Genomic DNA, 14,499 nt, shown 5'->3' on the forward strand with positions numbered 1-14,499 from the left:
TTATAATAACTATAAGATATAATTTTATAATTAAATTAATTAATTTTAATAATAATTAAATAATATATAATTATATCGCGATTTAAATTAATAGATTTTCTTTTATTAATATAACCTAATATTATATTAATATAAAAATATTTTATAAAAAGAAATTAAGATTAATTAATTAAAGGAATTTTAGCCTAAGAAAATAATCTTAAAGGTAAGAATTAATAAGAGAGGAGAGATTATATTATAGCCTAATATATCCCCTATTATATATTATTTTTATTCCCTATATTTTCCCTTCTTAATATATTAATTATAATAGACCTTATTTCTATAAATATAAGGCCCCTTATATATATATAATACTTATTATACCTTAGATAGATATTTAGCCTTTAAGCTATTAATAGATTTTAATTACCTTTAAGACCTTCTTAACCTATTACTAAGATATAATTCCCCTATTATATAGTAATACTAAGACTCTCTATTAATAATAAACCTAATACGCTTAGTTTATTCCCTTAGAAAACTCTAGATATTATATTTATCTTTAAATATATTTAAATTAATAATCTTATAAATATACTTTAAGTTACCTTTATTTAATTTTATAATTATCTTATTAAATATATAAATCTATAAAAAACTAAGGTTAATTATATTAATATATAATAAATAATACTTAGGAACCTAGCTAAGAGATTAGCTATAAGTAATACCTCTTTTAAAAATAAAGTCTTCCTAAGTTAGCTCTAATAATTAGAGGGCTAACTAGAGGAATTATTAGACTTAATAGAGGAGCTATAGGCTTAAAAGGATCTATTAATAAGATAATAATTTAGACCGGGATAGGTAGCAGAGGCCTCTAAATAGATTATTTATAGTATTAATAGTAGATATAAGGTTATTAGAAAAAGCTTAATCTATTATTAATAGGGTTATTTATAGGTTAGAAAAGTTAAATACGATTATAAGAAGAGATCTAACTTTGACATATAATAAATCCGAACATACGGCTTAGATCTGACATGGCCGCCTTGGGGTTCCTTAGCCCAGCTTCCTGAGTATCTGGTGGACCATACGGGCAAGACCACGGGGATCGGTGAGCGACCATGAGCCCCATATCTCCTGTCGTTACCGCTGACTACCTATCCAGTTCCCCGTGACCAAATCTGCTCCGCCTACGAAGCTCTCATTGAAGTGTACCCGAGCTACCACCGGTCTCCCCCCCTTCTCTACACACTCCTCTCCGTTCCGCCACCCAGTGATGCAGACACCGACATTGCCTCTCACAATGCGCGAACCAACGCCATCCTCACTGCGCTCGGCCGCAAGACAGAGCCTCACTATCAGGCCAAGGCGTCCAGCTCCCCGGGAAGCACGAGTCGCAAGAAGGCCCAGCAGGCGATCGATGCCTGGAGCAAACCTGCGGCTGTTCTGTTGATTCCACAAGTCCAGATTGTGTATGACACCGAGGTTGTGGGTCCAGTCTTGGAGGGCAGAACCGTGCAGAAGGTGTTGATGCGGGAGGAGATGTGTGGGAAGAGGTGGGCACAGAATGGCAAGAATTGAGCTCAGAGGGTGGAGTTACCTTGGGTGCCAGATTAGGCGTGATACACGACATTGGCGGTTACTTGAGAGGGGGTTTTATTCTTTGTGGCTAGTGCTTGTATGTAGATTTATGCTAAAACTCGCCGGATGATTCTGAAAAATCCCATTTTCTGTCTTCCCCCCTTTGATCGTGACCGTAACAGACATGCTGAGGTTTCTGTGACGACGATGCATGAGGCCTTCCAAGGCCTGATGGTCGAGCTCACTGTGTCATGAAAATAAGCCACCCCCTAATTTCACTCAACTTCTTTGTTCTAAAGTTTTACACGAGACCACGTCACCGCAAGCGCTAGGTGTCCAATATCTTTTGAATAAACGCCACGCATTACTAGTGCTTAGTGAGACGTATTGTATACTCTCCGCGACTATGATATATCATATATTAACTCCCAATTCCCAGCCGCCCTCACCAACAGCCAGGCAAACATCGTGACACATGGATTTGCTAGAGATTAGCGCTTCACATTCAAGGTTGATTTCCATCGATTTCTTTTACCCCTTTTATTCTCGTTCTCTTCTCCACCTAACCTTTATCCGATTTTTATTCGCTGTCAACTTGAGACCCTCTGGTTGCTCTACCATCAGACAGAATGCCAGTTAGCTTCATTTGTAACCCCTGAATAACACCTTCAGTTTGGAATACTTAAATTCTGGGCCGCTGGCTTTCTCGTCTGAGTCTCCTAGCAATATCCTGACCTCTTATCCGTGTGCCGGATTCTAGCACTCTTTTGAACCCCAAATACTTTCGAGACTCCTTTCACGTCCTGGCGCAATTCTCTTTCGTTTGTTCCCATCACCGCTCGTCTACCCACCATGCCCGAAATTCTCAGCCCCCTCGGCGATGGTGACCGCCGGAAGGCTAACGAATATAGCCGCAAAGCGCACGAGCAGTGGCGTCGACGCCAGAGGGAATCCGAGCGGGATCGCCAGAGGAAATCTGAGCAAGATCGCCGCCACTCTCGTCCCTCACCCGGACCCGATCGACGTGAACCAAGGGATCGCGTGCCGCCGCGGTCACGGTCCCGACCTCGCCCGTACCCCGATTCGAAACCAACTGAGGAGCCCCGGCCCTCATCCTCTCGGCAATCCCAGGATACAAACCCTGGTCTCAAACGTTGGGCTACCGACCTCATATTCACGCTCATGGACTGGACTTGCTCTAGCATTCATCTCGCCTATAAGATCCTCCTCCTAACACGGGCGCTCCTCCCCATGGGCCTTTTGAAGTTATTAATGTAATGCGTCTTCATCGCCGCCCTAGTACTCAGCGGCATTGGTTTCGCCTGCTCTTCCTTTTGGAGCGTATTGGGACTTGTTCTTTGCGAATGGGCTATGTCTACGCCCTTTATCCTAGAGTCTGCCAGGCAGTTCGCATGTTCCCCCGCCCCCGCTGAAAGTCCAAGCGACCAGGCTCAGTTCATAGCGGACAGCCTTGACGGTTGTGGCCCTGTTGTTCCCGACATTCTTACCTACATGACCAACGTTGGTGAGGACGTCGAAGACAAGGCCAACGAGATAAAGGACCTTTTGGAGGTATCAGACATCGACTTGTCATCCGCTCAATGGAAGTCAGACTACAATAGAGCAACGGAGCTGTTGCGAACTGAGGAGTCCACGGTTAGGGCCCAGCAACAACAGCTCTGGATGGAGATAGACCGGTATCTTCGTCAGTTTACCCACTCTGCCAAACAAGCAGACACGTCATTTTGGTCCTCCATCACAGGGGGCAACACTTCGGGGCAGCTCAAAATAAACCCAATCTTTCCGTAGAAAATATCCAGTTAACCTACCACCCTTTTCCTTTAGGCTAAATGCCCATTCCATCCCCCCCAAGATCTCCCTACATCGGAATTTGTTACTTAGGGGGTGATATCAAGATCAGGCTTGTCAAGGAGGAAATGTTATCTGAGCTTCCTGGCGCGGACTCTTCTGCTACGAGTCTCGATGCTGATGTGGGTAATTGTACAAACTCAAACAGCGATTTTATTACTACCTTTTGCCATCCTCAACAGTTAGACTCTAAGTCGAGCACTATCTATCTCCAGGTCCACCATCCGCGATGTGTGCTGAGTGGACGGGTACAAGACAAGCCAATTCCGGAGTGGCCATACCTTCCTCAAGCTGTACGGCTACCACCCCCCAGCACCGCCAGGGGCCGGGTACTGGAATGAGCTGGGCTGGCCGTACCCAGGTGTATGTCGGTTCATTGAACCATCAGCATCATAGCCCTGCGGATGCTGTTCCCCGACTGGACCGAGCCTGCCCTCGATCGCCTGTATGGTGGCTGCCATGCGGGAGTTCTGTTCTTCAAGGGCCTTGACCCGGTCCTCAAGCTCAATGATGCGCTGATTAGACGCCGACTTGTGGTCGGTCAAGTCGGAGCTGATCTGCGCCGGCGTCGGGTTTGACCGAGGCACCTTGTCCCGAACCACCGCCGTCCACTTGGGCCAGCCGGATGGCTGTGCCATGTCAGTCATCATATTGTATGAAGGGAAGCTCAGGGGGTGGAGCTTACTTTCTCTGCCAGAGGGTCTCTGACCTTCTCTATCATGGTTGACTGGATGGCTTTACCCGCATCCTCAAGATCTCTGTTCCACTTCTGGGGGAGGGGGAAGCAGTCAGTAAGTTGGTACAGACACAGAGGTCTATACTTACTATGAGCTGGCAGGTGAGCTTTTTAGCAATGCAGTTCTTACAGGAGGCAAGAATCTTGCCTCTCTTGCCAGCCTTGATGCCCTGCTTTCCGTCCTTTTCAGCTACTTTGCTACCTAACAATTGGTTAGCAGGAGCATGTCGTGGAGGCCGCCGCATACTTACTTCTGACTATGGTGCAGATGGTCTTGTTGCCGTCGGCTGCATCGCGGGCGCAGTTGCAGCAGGGGATCTCGTGATATTCCTCCGGGGGCTGTCAGTATCGCTGCGTTAGTGGTGATGAGCACAAGTGGCCAGATGACGAGAAACATACCGCTTGCTTGTTGGTGTTGTTGGACCCTTCGGCGTCTGGTCCCTCTTGCTCCTCATCCTCCTCATTCGCCATGTTGCGGGCCGTCTGTTTGCCCGCCTTCTTCTTCCCCGCCGCTCTCATTCTGGTCTGGGCCTGGGATTTGCCCTCCTGGCCATTCCCGACTTCCATCTCACTGGTTGTCGTCACTTGACCACCTGTCTCGACACCTTCTGCCCCCTCGGCCCGTTGTCGATCAGGCTCCTCTTCAGCCTGCTTGCGGAGGGCGCCCTCTTGTTCGTTCTTCCGAAGAGCTTCTTCTTCCTTCTTGTTCTTCTCCAATGCTTCCTCCTCGGTTCTCTTTCGGAGAGTCTCTTCTTCCTCAGCCTTCTTTCAAACTTCTTGTACCTCCGTCGTCTATCGCATCGTTTCGGCCGCCATCTCGTCGTTTGTCTCACCGGAATCGCCGGTCGTCTTGTCGGCGGGGTCATCGTCGTTCGAAAAAGGATTTCCCTTGAACATGTCAGCTTGGGGGGGGGTTGTTCGAGGGCGAGGGCACTCACTGGTTCGATGCAATCGTCCATCGGCGGCGGCTCAGAAAGCTTAGAGCCAGCATCCGAAATGGACTATTCATCTACCTTGCTCTTCTTTGAGATGTGGTCGGATGGCACTGTCTGCCCAAGCTGTCGCTTGTTGCCGAGGGCTCGAGAATCGGTATTGGCCATGACGCTACCCTCTTGCTGTGGGAGCCGGGCTCGTGATCTGGTCTGGATCTGAGCAAAGGAACGTGTTAGCGAGACTGTGCAGCATGTTGAAGTAGGTTGATTGAGACTTACACCAGTGTTGCCCTCGTGGGCCGTAGGAGCGCTTCCCTCACGAAGAGGCTTCGCTCGGGACTTGGCCTGTCGCGCCATGGTCTTTTTGAGGCGATGAGATACAATGAGAATACCGTCAAGAGGCGTATATATGTGAAGAGTTAAGCGCAGGGTATAGATAATGGGAGAGATAGAAGTTACGCTTAGGATAATGGGGAAAAGGAGTTGAAAAGATGAAATTCATGAAATTCTGAGAAATGGCTGAGCATGGGTCTTTATACCTAATTGTGGCCTCTTGTTATCTATCTGCCTGGCCCGTCAGGCAAGCTCTTGTTCCCGCTGTTGCAAACGCCATCAGTCGTTTGCCGTGCGCTCATGGCAAACGGATGTGAGAAGTCATCTCAAGGCCAACGGCTGCGCTGCTCCACTCACACCTCATGAGCCCGTAGACCCTGGACAAATTACCCAGTGCCGACGGTGGCGTCCTGTCAGCCGCGACAGCTCCATGTTGAGAAAAGCCGTAGTCCTGCTGGTCTGAGGTGGGACACTGTTGAAGAGAGGGAGCATCGCCAAGCGACAAACAAGTCCAAAGCAGGCAAGCTGTGGGGATCTCTCAAGCCTAGCCATATTGATCAGATCTGGGGAATAGAGTTCAGGGGCCCCCACGCGGAGAGTTGGGGTGGTGGTTCATCGATGCTACCCACCCCCTGCCTGTCACGCACGTCTCCAACCTTATCCCCGGCCGCTCGGCTGTCTCCCTGGGTACCGGCCGTCTTGGTTAGCCGGTACGTAGCAGCTGGTACATAATTGAGGCGGCTGGGGGCGAATGGTAGCAGTTAATAGTCAAGGGACTCTGGTCACTCTCGCGACGCGTCTGACGGGTAAATCTCGGTTAACACTCATCCCAGGAGGCAAGGAAGCGAATTCCTATATTTCGGGCCAAACTTTACCAAGAGCCTTAGCATCTAAGAGGATTAATCTAACCTCATGCCACGGAAGAATCCCGACATTTCCACCGAAATCTTTACTAGCAGAAATGAGAAAATTCCATTTCTTCTTGCGTATATTTTGGGATGAACAATGGTGAATCTTTGATTTGGCACCTTTGAATCGACTCTTAGTTGGTGTATGAACCCAGGCAAGTGTAGGTGAGTGAGATATAATAAACCTTCACATCAGACATGTTTTTTAGGGCATAACCCAACCGTGAGACACCAATGCTCCTTGCACTTATTCGGAAGTCTGTCAGTACTCTGCCTCATCAAAGCTACTTCCAAAGGAACTAAGGACGATGAGCTGGATAGTGTAGGGTAGCTTCTGATCTGGGCTCATGAAACGTTCACTGGGACCCCGGAGCCGGAATCCAAGAGGCATCAGCATGGCATGAGCCTCGTCAAGATGGTCTCATATCAATTTCTTGGTGCAGCCAGGCTCACAGCATACCAAAAGCCAACTTCATCAGCCTCCTGCCTGAATGAGCCAATGGCGGCTCGTCAAGACAAAGCTCGTCTACCCCGCTCCATTAGATCCCATGTCCTTGTTAAGAAGCTGATATTTTTGGATCTAGGGTCTAGGCTGAGCTGGTACAGATTGATAACAGGGCGAGGGGTTCTTTTGTTCGTGGATGAATCCCATGATCAAATTTTGCCTTGACGATCTGGTGAGCCGCTTCTTTGACCTTTTACTTCAGCCATGCTTGGAATATAGTGCTGGAGGATGCAAGCCTGGTAGATAGAGGCTAGTCCAGATTGTAGGGAGAGGATGGTAGGCCTGGGGATAAACCGTCAGGGAGTTCCTTGATTGCTCAGAATAGGATGACTCCTAACAGTTCTCGACGAAATACCCAGCCAGTGACATATCCAGCCCGCTATGCTGAGCATTCCCTGGTTGAAACACCGTGCTAAGCCAGCTAGGTCCCGGCCTGTTAGACCAGGAAAAGGCCAGCCTCACCAGCGAGCTTAGTATTTCTGTAGGTGCCACCTAGCACCGAGCTCTAGGGCGGTAATAAAGAAACCCCATGCCGCACATGCCGCTTCAGTAGATCCTCACCTGGCTATGGGAGTCTCAGAGTAAATGCAACGACTTCACGGCAGGCAAAGGGCCCAGGGTCGATGGGAGGCACTATCTCCAAGGGTGTCTCTACAGATACTACAGGGTCACACGTTTGTTAATCAAATTGTTGCTCGGTGGGTAAATGACGAGCCATGAGGCTTTGTTTAGACTGGGACTTTGCCTAACCATCTTTATCGGTTGAGTAGAGTGGCGTGAGTCCTGTAACTGTTGTAATGGAGAGAGCTTTTGTGGAAATATGATGGATATAATTATTGACATGTAGAACAATCTTTGTCTAGTGCCAGCGCATTCAAGTATTGACTCGCCTATAAGAAGCGGCATCGAAGTATTGACCTAGGAATTCCACTTCGTCTTTAATATCTCTTCTATAATCTTTTTGCATCAACCGGACAATCAAAAACCACTATCTACTCTTCCAACTTCCAATCTTCCAACTAAAAGCAATCCGCAATCGCATAAATACTTTGCTAAAGCCAGAGTACTATCAACACGCGCGATACCAACGCACTCCAGACATCGCTTCTGGAGCTTCAAAAGCAGCACATGGGCTGGGTGACCCGAAGACTAAAGAGGCTATTCTCGATGTCTTTGATAAGGGAGAGGATACCTCTGACTTCGCCAAGGCTACTGCCTCGCTATTCGACAAGAATGGCAAGTTGATCATTATCGAACACGTCGTGTCGAAGAAGTAGTCGACAATGAAGGGGTTTACTCTGTATTTGAGGATAGGTTAACTCACATCACGATGCAGCTCACCATCAGCTGGGTGGGTAATGCCCCGACAGACGCCCTTCTGTCATGAACATCAACCTTGGCCATCATGGCTTGTGCCGCATTGCAGCGTACGCATGATCATTCGCTGCAACAAGGCAGAGTTCAACCCTTGATTTAAAAGTCGGGGCCTACACTTTCAGATACATCTTCCCTGCTTGAAGTACAGAGGTTTGCGGTCAACACGTAATGGGGCGGCTTCTAATTTCCGCTCTGGAGTTTTAGCTAGAGATATCAGCCTGATTGTTCGTCATTATAGCGGACTTCTTTTACTCGTTGCCATACCTCAAATGTGTTAATAATCTATAGTCACGCTCACTTATTGTCTCTATTTCTATGTTTCTTTCCTTGACTTTCGACTCGGCGTCCTCATCACTATATCATTCTTAGGTTGAATCGGCGACTTGGTACTAAATTGTTAACCATCCCCACTCATCCAAGGCTCGTTAAGCATTATCAGAAACCTTGTCGAATTATGACTACTGTGATTTCCTGTTCAAATATGCGCTGCGTGTATGTGCGTCAAGGGAAAGAACAGTTCCTGAGGTTATAGGCAACTCCTCGCTGAGAGCCCTCCCCATGTAACATTATTACTGAAATCGAGGGTGGGCGTACATGTGGTACGAGTTAGCCTGAGGCAATTGAATGACAGGAATCTTATCAAACTCGAGTTGTACATCTCGTGGGCTTGAGGATCTAACTCATTAGTTAAGGGAGACCACTGCTAAAAGAATAGGATATACAAATCGAGAAGCTATGTGGTATAAGAGGAATATCTATAAACCCAAGCTAACAACAGAATAGTCATTAGATCAAGAAAAGTAAAACCACTCTTGGTGATGGAATTACATGAATACCATAACGTTATAGGGACCCCGAGTGTTATTTTGTCACAGGCTAAGTCATCAAGATGACGGAACTGCTTAATTTTATTTGCTCGAGGGGTATATTCTACGACGCGAGCACGATAACTAAGCATGAACTAAACACATACCGCTTGGATACATAGAGCCGTACTCCTCAGAGCGTGTCGGTTTGCTGTTGTTAACTGATGGTGCCATTGTGGCACACTGGTATCCGAGTATGACCTGTTCCGTAATGGGGCTGAACAGTTTTCTCGAGTCAACGTGAGATGCCTACCTCAAACATCCCGTCAAGGACTGAAATCAAGAGACTAACGGAGTGACTTGATTTGGCGAAAAGAAGAGCGAGATCACGGGAACCAACGTCAGCTGCATACCATCAACTCTGACCGTCTTGATTGACCTTGATCAACAAGTTCAACTGATTCACGTAAGCTAAGTTTCATATGCCGTGATAAGACAAAAGACAAGAGTGATGATTCAAAAATACAAAAGAGGAAGAGACTCCTACTCGTGAGGATGCCGAGAGTTTGATTTTCTTTATCATCAAATATGTGCCAGTGACCTCGAAAAAGCTACTTTATGTCTCAAAATCACACATTTGGAACGGCATGAGGCCCCTCCCCAAAGCCCCAGCCATCTTATGATCCCGGAAACATTCTCCAGGTACATTTCTCTTGTCGGAACACTGCTCCATCCTACCAAACATTCTTTTAATCTCCATCTTGCTCTTGATGCGCCGGTAAGAGCTTTGGCGTTTTCCCAATGATAAGTGCACCGCAAGCAACATAAGTGGGATTACTAGCTTGTATTAATAGTTTAGTGGCCCTTGATGACACCGATACTAAGGACTCTCTGCGCCATCGTCAGTTTATTGACTAAATGGTGCAGACAGAAGTACACACTAAACTATGCCTCAAAGACGGAATCCCATGACCAGCCGTTACGGCGACAGACACAATACAGAAGAATGACAGCAGATATGTAGCGGTGTATAGCTCGTCAACTGATTGGTAGGTTCGGTGATTTGACGACCCTGCTTAAGCTGGTTGGCACATCGTGATCAAGCCTTCGAGTTAGGTTTCTGGTAGTCAGTCTCTTGAGTGACCCAGGTCATATCACCACGTGGGCTCTTCGTTCCATGAGTGATGGCCACTCTTAAAGACATTACGGAGATGAAAGGAAATGTGGGAAGGACTGTCTTCCTAGACCGGATCACCATGACACATTTCCTCGCGCACATTATCGTGCCAAAGTTGAGATGCAACTTATCCTACTTCTCAGCCACAAATGAACATCAACTCGCCATTGCAGAATGCCAACGAGGCCCTGGGGGGATATAAATAGCCATCGCTATTTCTTAAAATGCACCGCCTACGCCCGCGCATATGCCATTTTCGATCTAAAGGACGTGACTACGTTATTATAGGGTAGATTATAGTGGTATATCTTTGGAAACTTCAACGATATTTCGCGATCATAAGCACCAAAACAGCTTCAGCGTAAGAGCCGGGGGAATCTCTAATATACGTGTACTCAGTCTTTGATGCAACTCACAAGCCTGTCTCCTACTGCACTTGGAACTACAGTCATCTATACCTGAAAAGGCTCGAGGTAGAGATGTTTGAACAGAGGGCACAATATTGTTATAGCTGGAGTGCCCTGGCCTTGACATCGACGGGTTAGTTCGTTAGTGCGGTGGCAGCTCGACGGAGGTCCCTTTGAAGATGTCAGTAGCGGATACCGAAAGAGTTCAAGGAGAGGACGGGATCTCACATGGAAAATGCTGGATTCATGGCTCTTCTGTGACCAGCTAAGCATGATCAGGAGGCAAAAGGCTCAAGGAACGAAAAGCCCGAGGGGCCAGAACTTATGGCTGGCAACCCAGACTTCCATACAGCGCTAGAATGTTGGTAGGGAAGCTTTTTTGGTGCTGAGAAGAGCTGGCGACGAACCAGAGGAAGCTATTCTGTTCATTGGTGCGGCTCCGCTTCAACCTAACGTGGCGGCATTAACATGGGTACTGAAGGCAACATGATCTCGGCCTGGGCAGAAACTTCAGCCAGTAAGTCAATACAACTAGACCTGTTACGTAGTTGGCCTAGAAGATGGCTGCCTCCTAAGATCTACGTATCCACGAACTGGGGAGTGACGATGATATAGATGTTTAAGATTAATTCACCCTTAGAGGCACGCAAAAGACGTGAAAAGATGGAAAGGGAAAAGCCCGGATGGAAAGAATGGGATTTATATTGTCATATGCACGATTTGGCCGATCAAATAAGCAGCATGCGACAGGCCGATAAGGGAATTATCCCCGGAAACCACGGGGTTTTTGAGTCAGCGGCCGACATCAAGGCATTCAGAAAGGCAAATGAGAGATATCAACGCGGGAGATTTGGCCCGAAGAATACGGAATCTGTGAGTCACCCTCATTCCGAATGAATGACTGTAGTCGGCGATAATAATATCATTTGTATTCCAAATAATAAAAAACTGATCAGATGCCGGCCCCGAGATCCCGTCTTTGGCTGGTCTTAACTTCTCACTTATTATCGACCTTAAGCAAGAAGATTTAGCGGAGAAAGCGGGTTTTCCCAGCAGGTAAACCTCCCCTTCCTCTCCCCCCAATAGACCTCAGGAAGGGGTCGCTGGTGGTTTATGCCATTAAGATCAGAAAGCTCCCGCTTGGCATGTCTCGATCTCAGCGTACGGACATAGTCCTAGCTCACGGTAACCTGGAATGTTTGTAATGTTCCTCATCATAGCTAGATCTATATACTTGCCTTCACATTTCTCCAGATCGTGGATCATGACTGGTATGAGAAGCGTTGATCACAACAATTTCTCCCACCACACACATGGCCAAGACGTACTCCTATAGCCACTGGAATCGTCATTTAGAAGGAGTCATTTAAGTGATGGAGAACGAATTTCGTGTAGGTTCCCGTATCAGGATGATGATTATCGTGACACGAGTTCTCGATCAAGCAAGGTATCAAGCGCCGTCGCCACACGGCGCGGCGGTCTATAAAACAATCAGACATCGACGCTTATCAGACCAAGTGACCAGTCTTAACCAATCCTAGTATTCTGCTGGGTAGTTATCTAGCATAAGAGACGGTGTGGGATGGCTCCATGACTCTCTGAGCAGGGGCTGCCTTCTTGACGTGACCTCAACGTTTAAGGGCTCGAGGCTAACCATGAAGTCACTCTCAAAGTGGACGCGCATCCATCTGCGCAGTCTCAACTCCTCGACTTTGTCCCTGTACTGATCTTTCTGAGCTACCATTTACCCGCCTCAGTGTTGCCACTCCTGGCGTATGAGTAGTAGTCCCTCCTTTTTCGTCATCTCATTACATCGCTCTCATTTTGATTCTGGTTATCTTTCACCCCTTGTTTCTAATAACTCTCCTCCATGGGGCCAACTTGAAGTTCTATCGCTTCCACTACCCTTAATCTGCGCTCGCACGCGGCTCTACACCTCTTCAGGAACTAGGAAGTGAGTGACGCAACCAAAGTAAAAGCCACTCTCAGCATAACTTGACGGCCAACTCGCGTAGAAGGTGCTCCTGGGTGACAACCCAGCATACGCTGACAATGACTTCGGTAGCGTCAGTTATTCAGTTAACCCAGCATCAACACGCCTTTAAGGAGAACAGGCCAATCGCACTCGGCAACCCGATTGTAAGCTATAACCCAAGGCATCCAGAGCCCTTTGGGAACCTTTATAGAGAGAAGCAAATAAAAAGATCTTGGCTAGCTCACGAGGCAACTTGAAGCTCTAGGGGAGGCCGAGATCTTTTCGGTAGGGTCAGTTCAGCTACATGAGTCCGTCCCATGATCAGTCACCATGTAACATTGAGTCCTTGGCCCTGTTTTGACCCATATAGCTTCAACGGCAGCTCTTCTTGTTCAGGGCAAAGGTTTACCAACAATTTACCCAGTGTTTCCAGCAATGCACCTCCAACGCCCGAAGAACACGTGGCCCTAATGTTGGTCACAATCTTCATCATCTTGTTCTCTCCTCCGAGGCCGGATCTTCCACAATGGTTCATTACCTTCCATAATTATGAGCCAAATAAGAACAATATCCTTAACCATCTCAGTCGAAATTTAGTTGGTAAACTCTCATAAGAATCTTGTCACCCAAGGAAGATAAACTCTCTTGGACTAGACATCACTGACGGAAGTTTTTCGTCTCGTACCTGAGAAGGTATTTGCCAAATAAGAGGATGTCTTTCACGAGGAAGATAAGATCATCTCATCTTATAGATGCAAAATCTTCTCAATGACGCCTCCGTCGCTTTGATAGCCGGTTCCGCGACATCACCTACTTCCAAAACGAAACAGGTGACGACTTTGTAGCAGGCCGGCGGCAAACCAACGTACGGGCCTATTCTCATTCTCACCAAAGCTAATACAGCCACGGCCAGGCTACGCGTTTTATACATGAAGGAGTCCATCGAGTCATTGGGCTCGCGAAGCAGGTTCTTGTTCCGGGTCTTTCTTTGTATTGAATAATGTCCAGTGAACCAGAATTTCCAACGAGGTGGTTTTCTCGTATCGGCGCCACCATCAGTGTGGGAGTTCGTTCGAGCCCGCCCTGCCGTAGCCAAGACGATCTTCTAGCTCAGTTAACCGATGAAGGGCCGGGTTAGAACTACAATAACGAACACATGGATAGTAAAGAACAGATTATCAACACATGATAGCTTCATGGCCCAATACCAACACAGGGGAACTAGCCCATCAATCGCAGCTTCAATTTCTACCACTAATATCCCTTCAACTCTGAGCCGCAGTATTGAGTTTAATCTCCATGAATTGCTTCCGAACGATCATTCATCGGCTCTCATAGGTTAGCCGCCCTTGATTTCTGTTGACCCAAAGGTCTTCCGGGGCGAAACGTGATGTCTTTTTGAGAGCTCGGTTTAGCCTGGGACCATGAGATGGAGGCAACTTGAGAAGTCTTGACGGCGTCGACGGTCTCGCCGATTGAGGAAAAAGAGCAATCCCGGGGCTTCTTGCCGGTGCCTTGGTTGTTTACTGCAAAGGTCGGGGTCGTGCCTCCGGCGGAACCTTGGACAAGACATACCGGATTTCCATGCCGCTTGCAGTCAACGAGGGCAATGTTTAACAAGTGATTTCACATACATCCGTCCGAAGGGGATTTGTACAGAGTCTCCAATGTAGCCATAGTAGCAAGTGAAATGCGACAGGAAAAATCAGCAATGCGAATATTGATCAGCAACAAGAGATTCAGGGGGCAACCGTCCAAGCTCTTAGCTCTATTCAGAGGTTTCCCGTCATAGATGTGAGTCTTCTATTAGTGAAAGGCTCCTCTAGGCGTCTTTGTGTCCTCCAGTAGGAAGCCTGCTTGGCAAGTGCCTCAGCCATTGGGCTTCTCTTACTCTACCATGGGCTTTAT

At 47.4% G+C, this 14,499-nt stretch overlaps 4 protein-coding genes across 4 annotated transcripts; 3 read left to right on the forward strand and 1 right to left on the reverse strand.

The window, feature by feature from the left end:
• Nucleotides 1-184: 184 nt before the first annotated feature.
• On the forward strand, nucleotides 185-1,566 carry NECHADRAFT_89470 (uncharacterized protein; the record flags this gene model as incomplete). Its single annotated transcript, XM_003039119.1, has 4 exons — nucleotides 185-205; nucleotides 906-942; nucleotides 1,016-1,096; nucleotides 1,151-1,566. Coding segments are annotated over 4 exons (555 nt in total), but the record flags the coding sequence as incomplete, so codon positions are not given.
• An 852-nt stretch (nucleotides 1,567-2,418) lies between these two features.
• NECHADRAFT_89471 (uncharacterized protein) lies at nucleotides 2,419-3,375 on the forward strand (the record flags this gene model as incomplete). Its single annotated transcript, XM_003039120.1, has 2 exons — nucleotides 2,419-2,840; nucleotides 2,907-3,375. 2 exons carry the CDS (start codon nucleotides 2,419-2,421, stop codon nucleotides 3,373-3,375), a joined length of 891 nt encoding a protein of 296 aa, XP_003039166.1.
• A 359-nt stretch (nucleotides 3,376-3,734) lies between these two features.
• NECHADRAFT_89472 (uncharacterized protein) lies at nucleotides 3,735-5,460 on the reverse strand (the record flags this gene model as incomplete). The annotated part of the gene is made up of 7 exons (XM_003039122.1): nucleotides 3,735-4,064; nucleotides 4,121-4,204; nucleotides 4,261-4,373; nucleotides 4,423-4,510; nucleotides 4,571-4,936; nucleotides 5,185-5,319; nucleotides 5,383-5,460. 7 exons carry the CDS (start codon nucleotides 5,458-5,460, stop codon nucleotides 3,735-3,737), a joined length of 1,194 nt encoding a protein of 397 aa, XP_003039168.1.
• Nucleotides 5,461-11,084: 5,624 nt separating this feature from the next.
• On the forward strand, nucleotides 11,085-11,513 carry NECHADRAFT_89473 (uncharacterized protein; the record flags this gene model as incomplete). The annotated part of the gene is made up of 2 exons (XM_003039121.1): nucleotides 11,085-11,133; nucleotides 11,257-11,513. The coding sequence occupies 2 exons, from the start codon at nucleotides 11,085-11,087 to the stop codon at nucleotides 11,511-11,513; spliced, it is 306 nt and encodes a 101-aa protein (XP_003039167.1).
• Between the last annotated feature and the right edge of the window lie 2,986 nt (nucleotides 11,514-14,499).

This window comes from Fusarium vanettenii, assembly GCF_000151355.1.
Source record: "Fusarium vanettenii 77-13-4 unplaced genomic scaffold NECHAsca_165_unmapped, whole genome shotgun sequence".
Taxonomy (NCBI): Eukaryota; Fungi; Ascomycota; class Sordariomycetes; order Hypocreales; family Nectriaceae; genus Fusarium; species Fusarium vanettenii.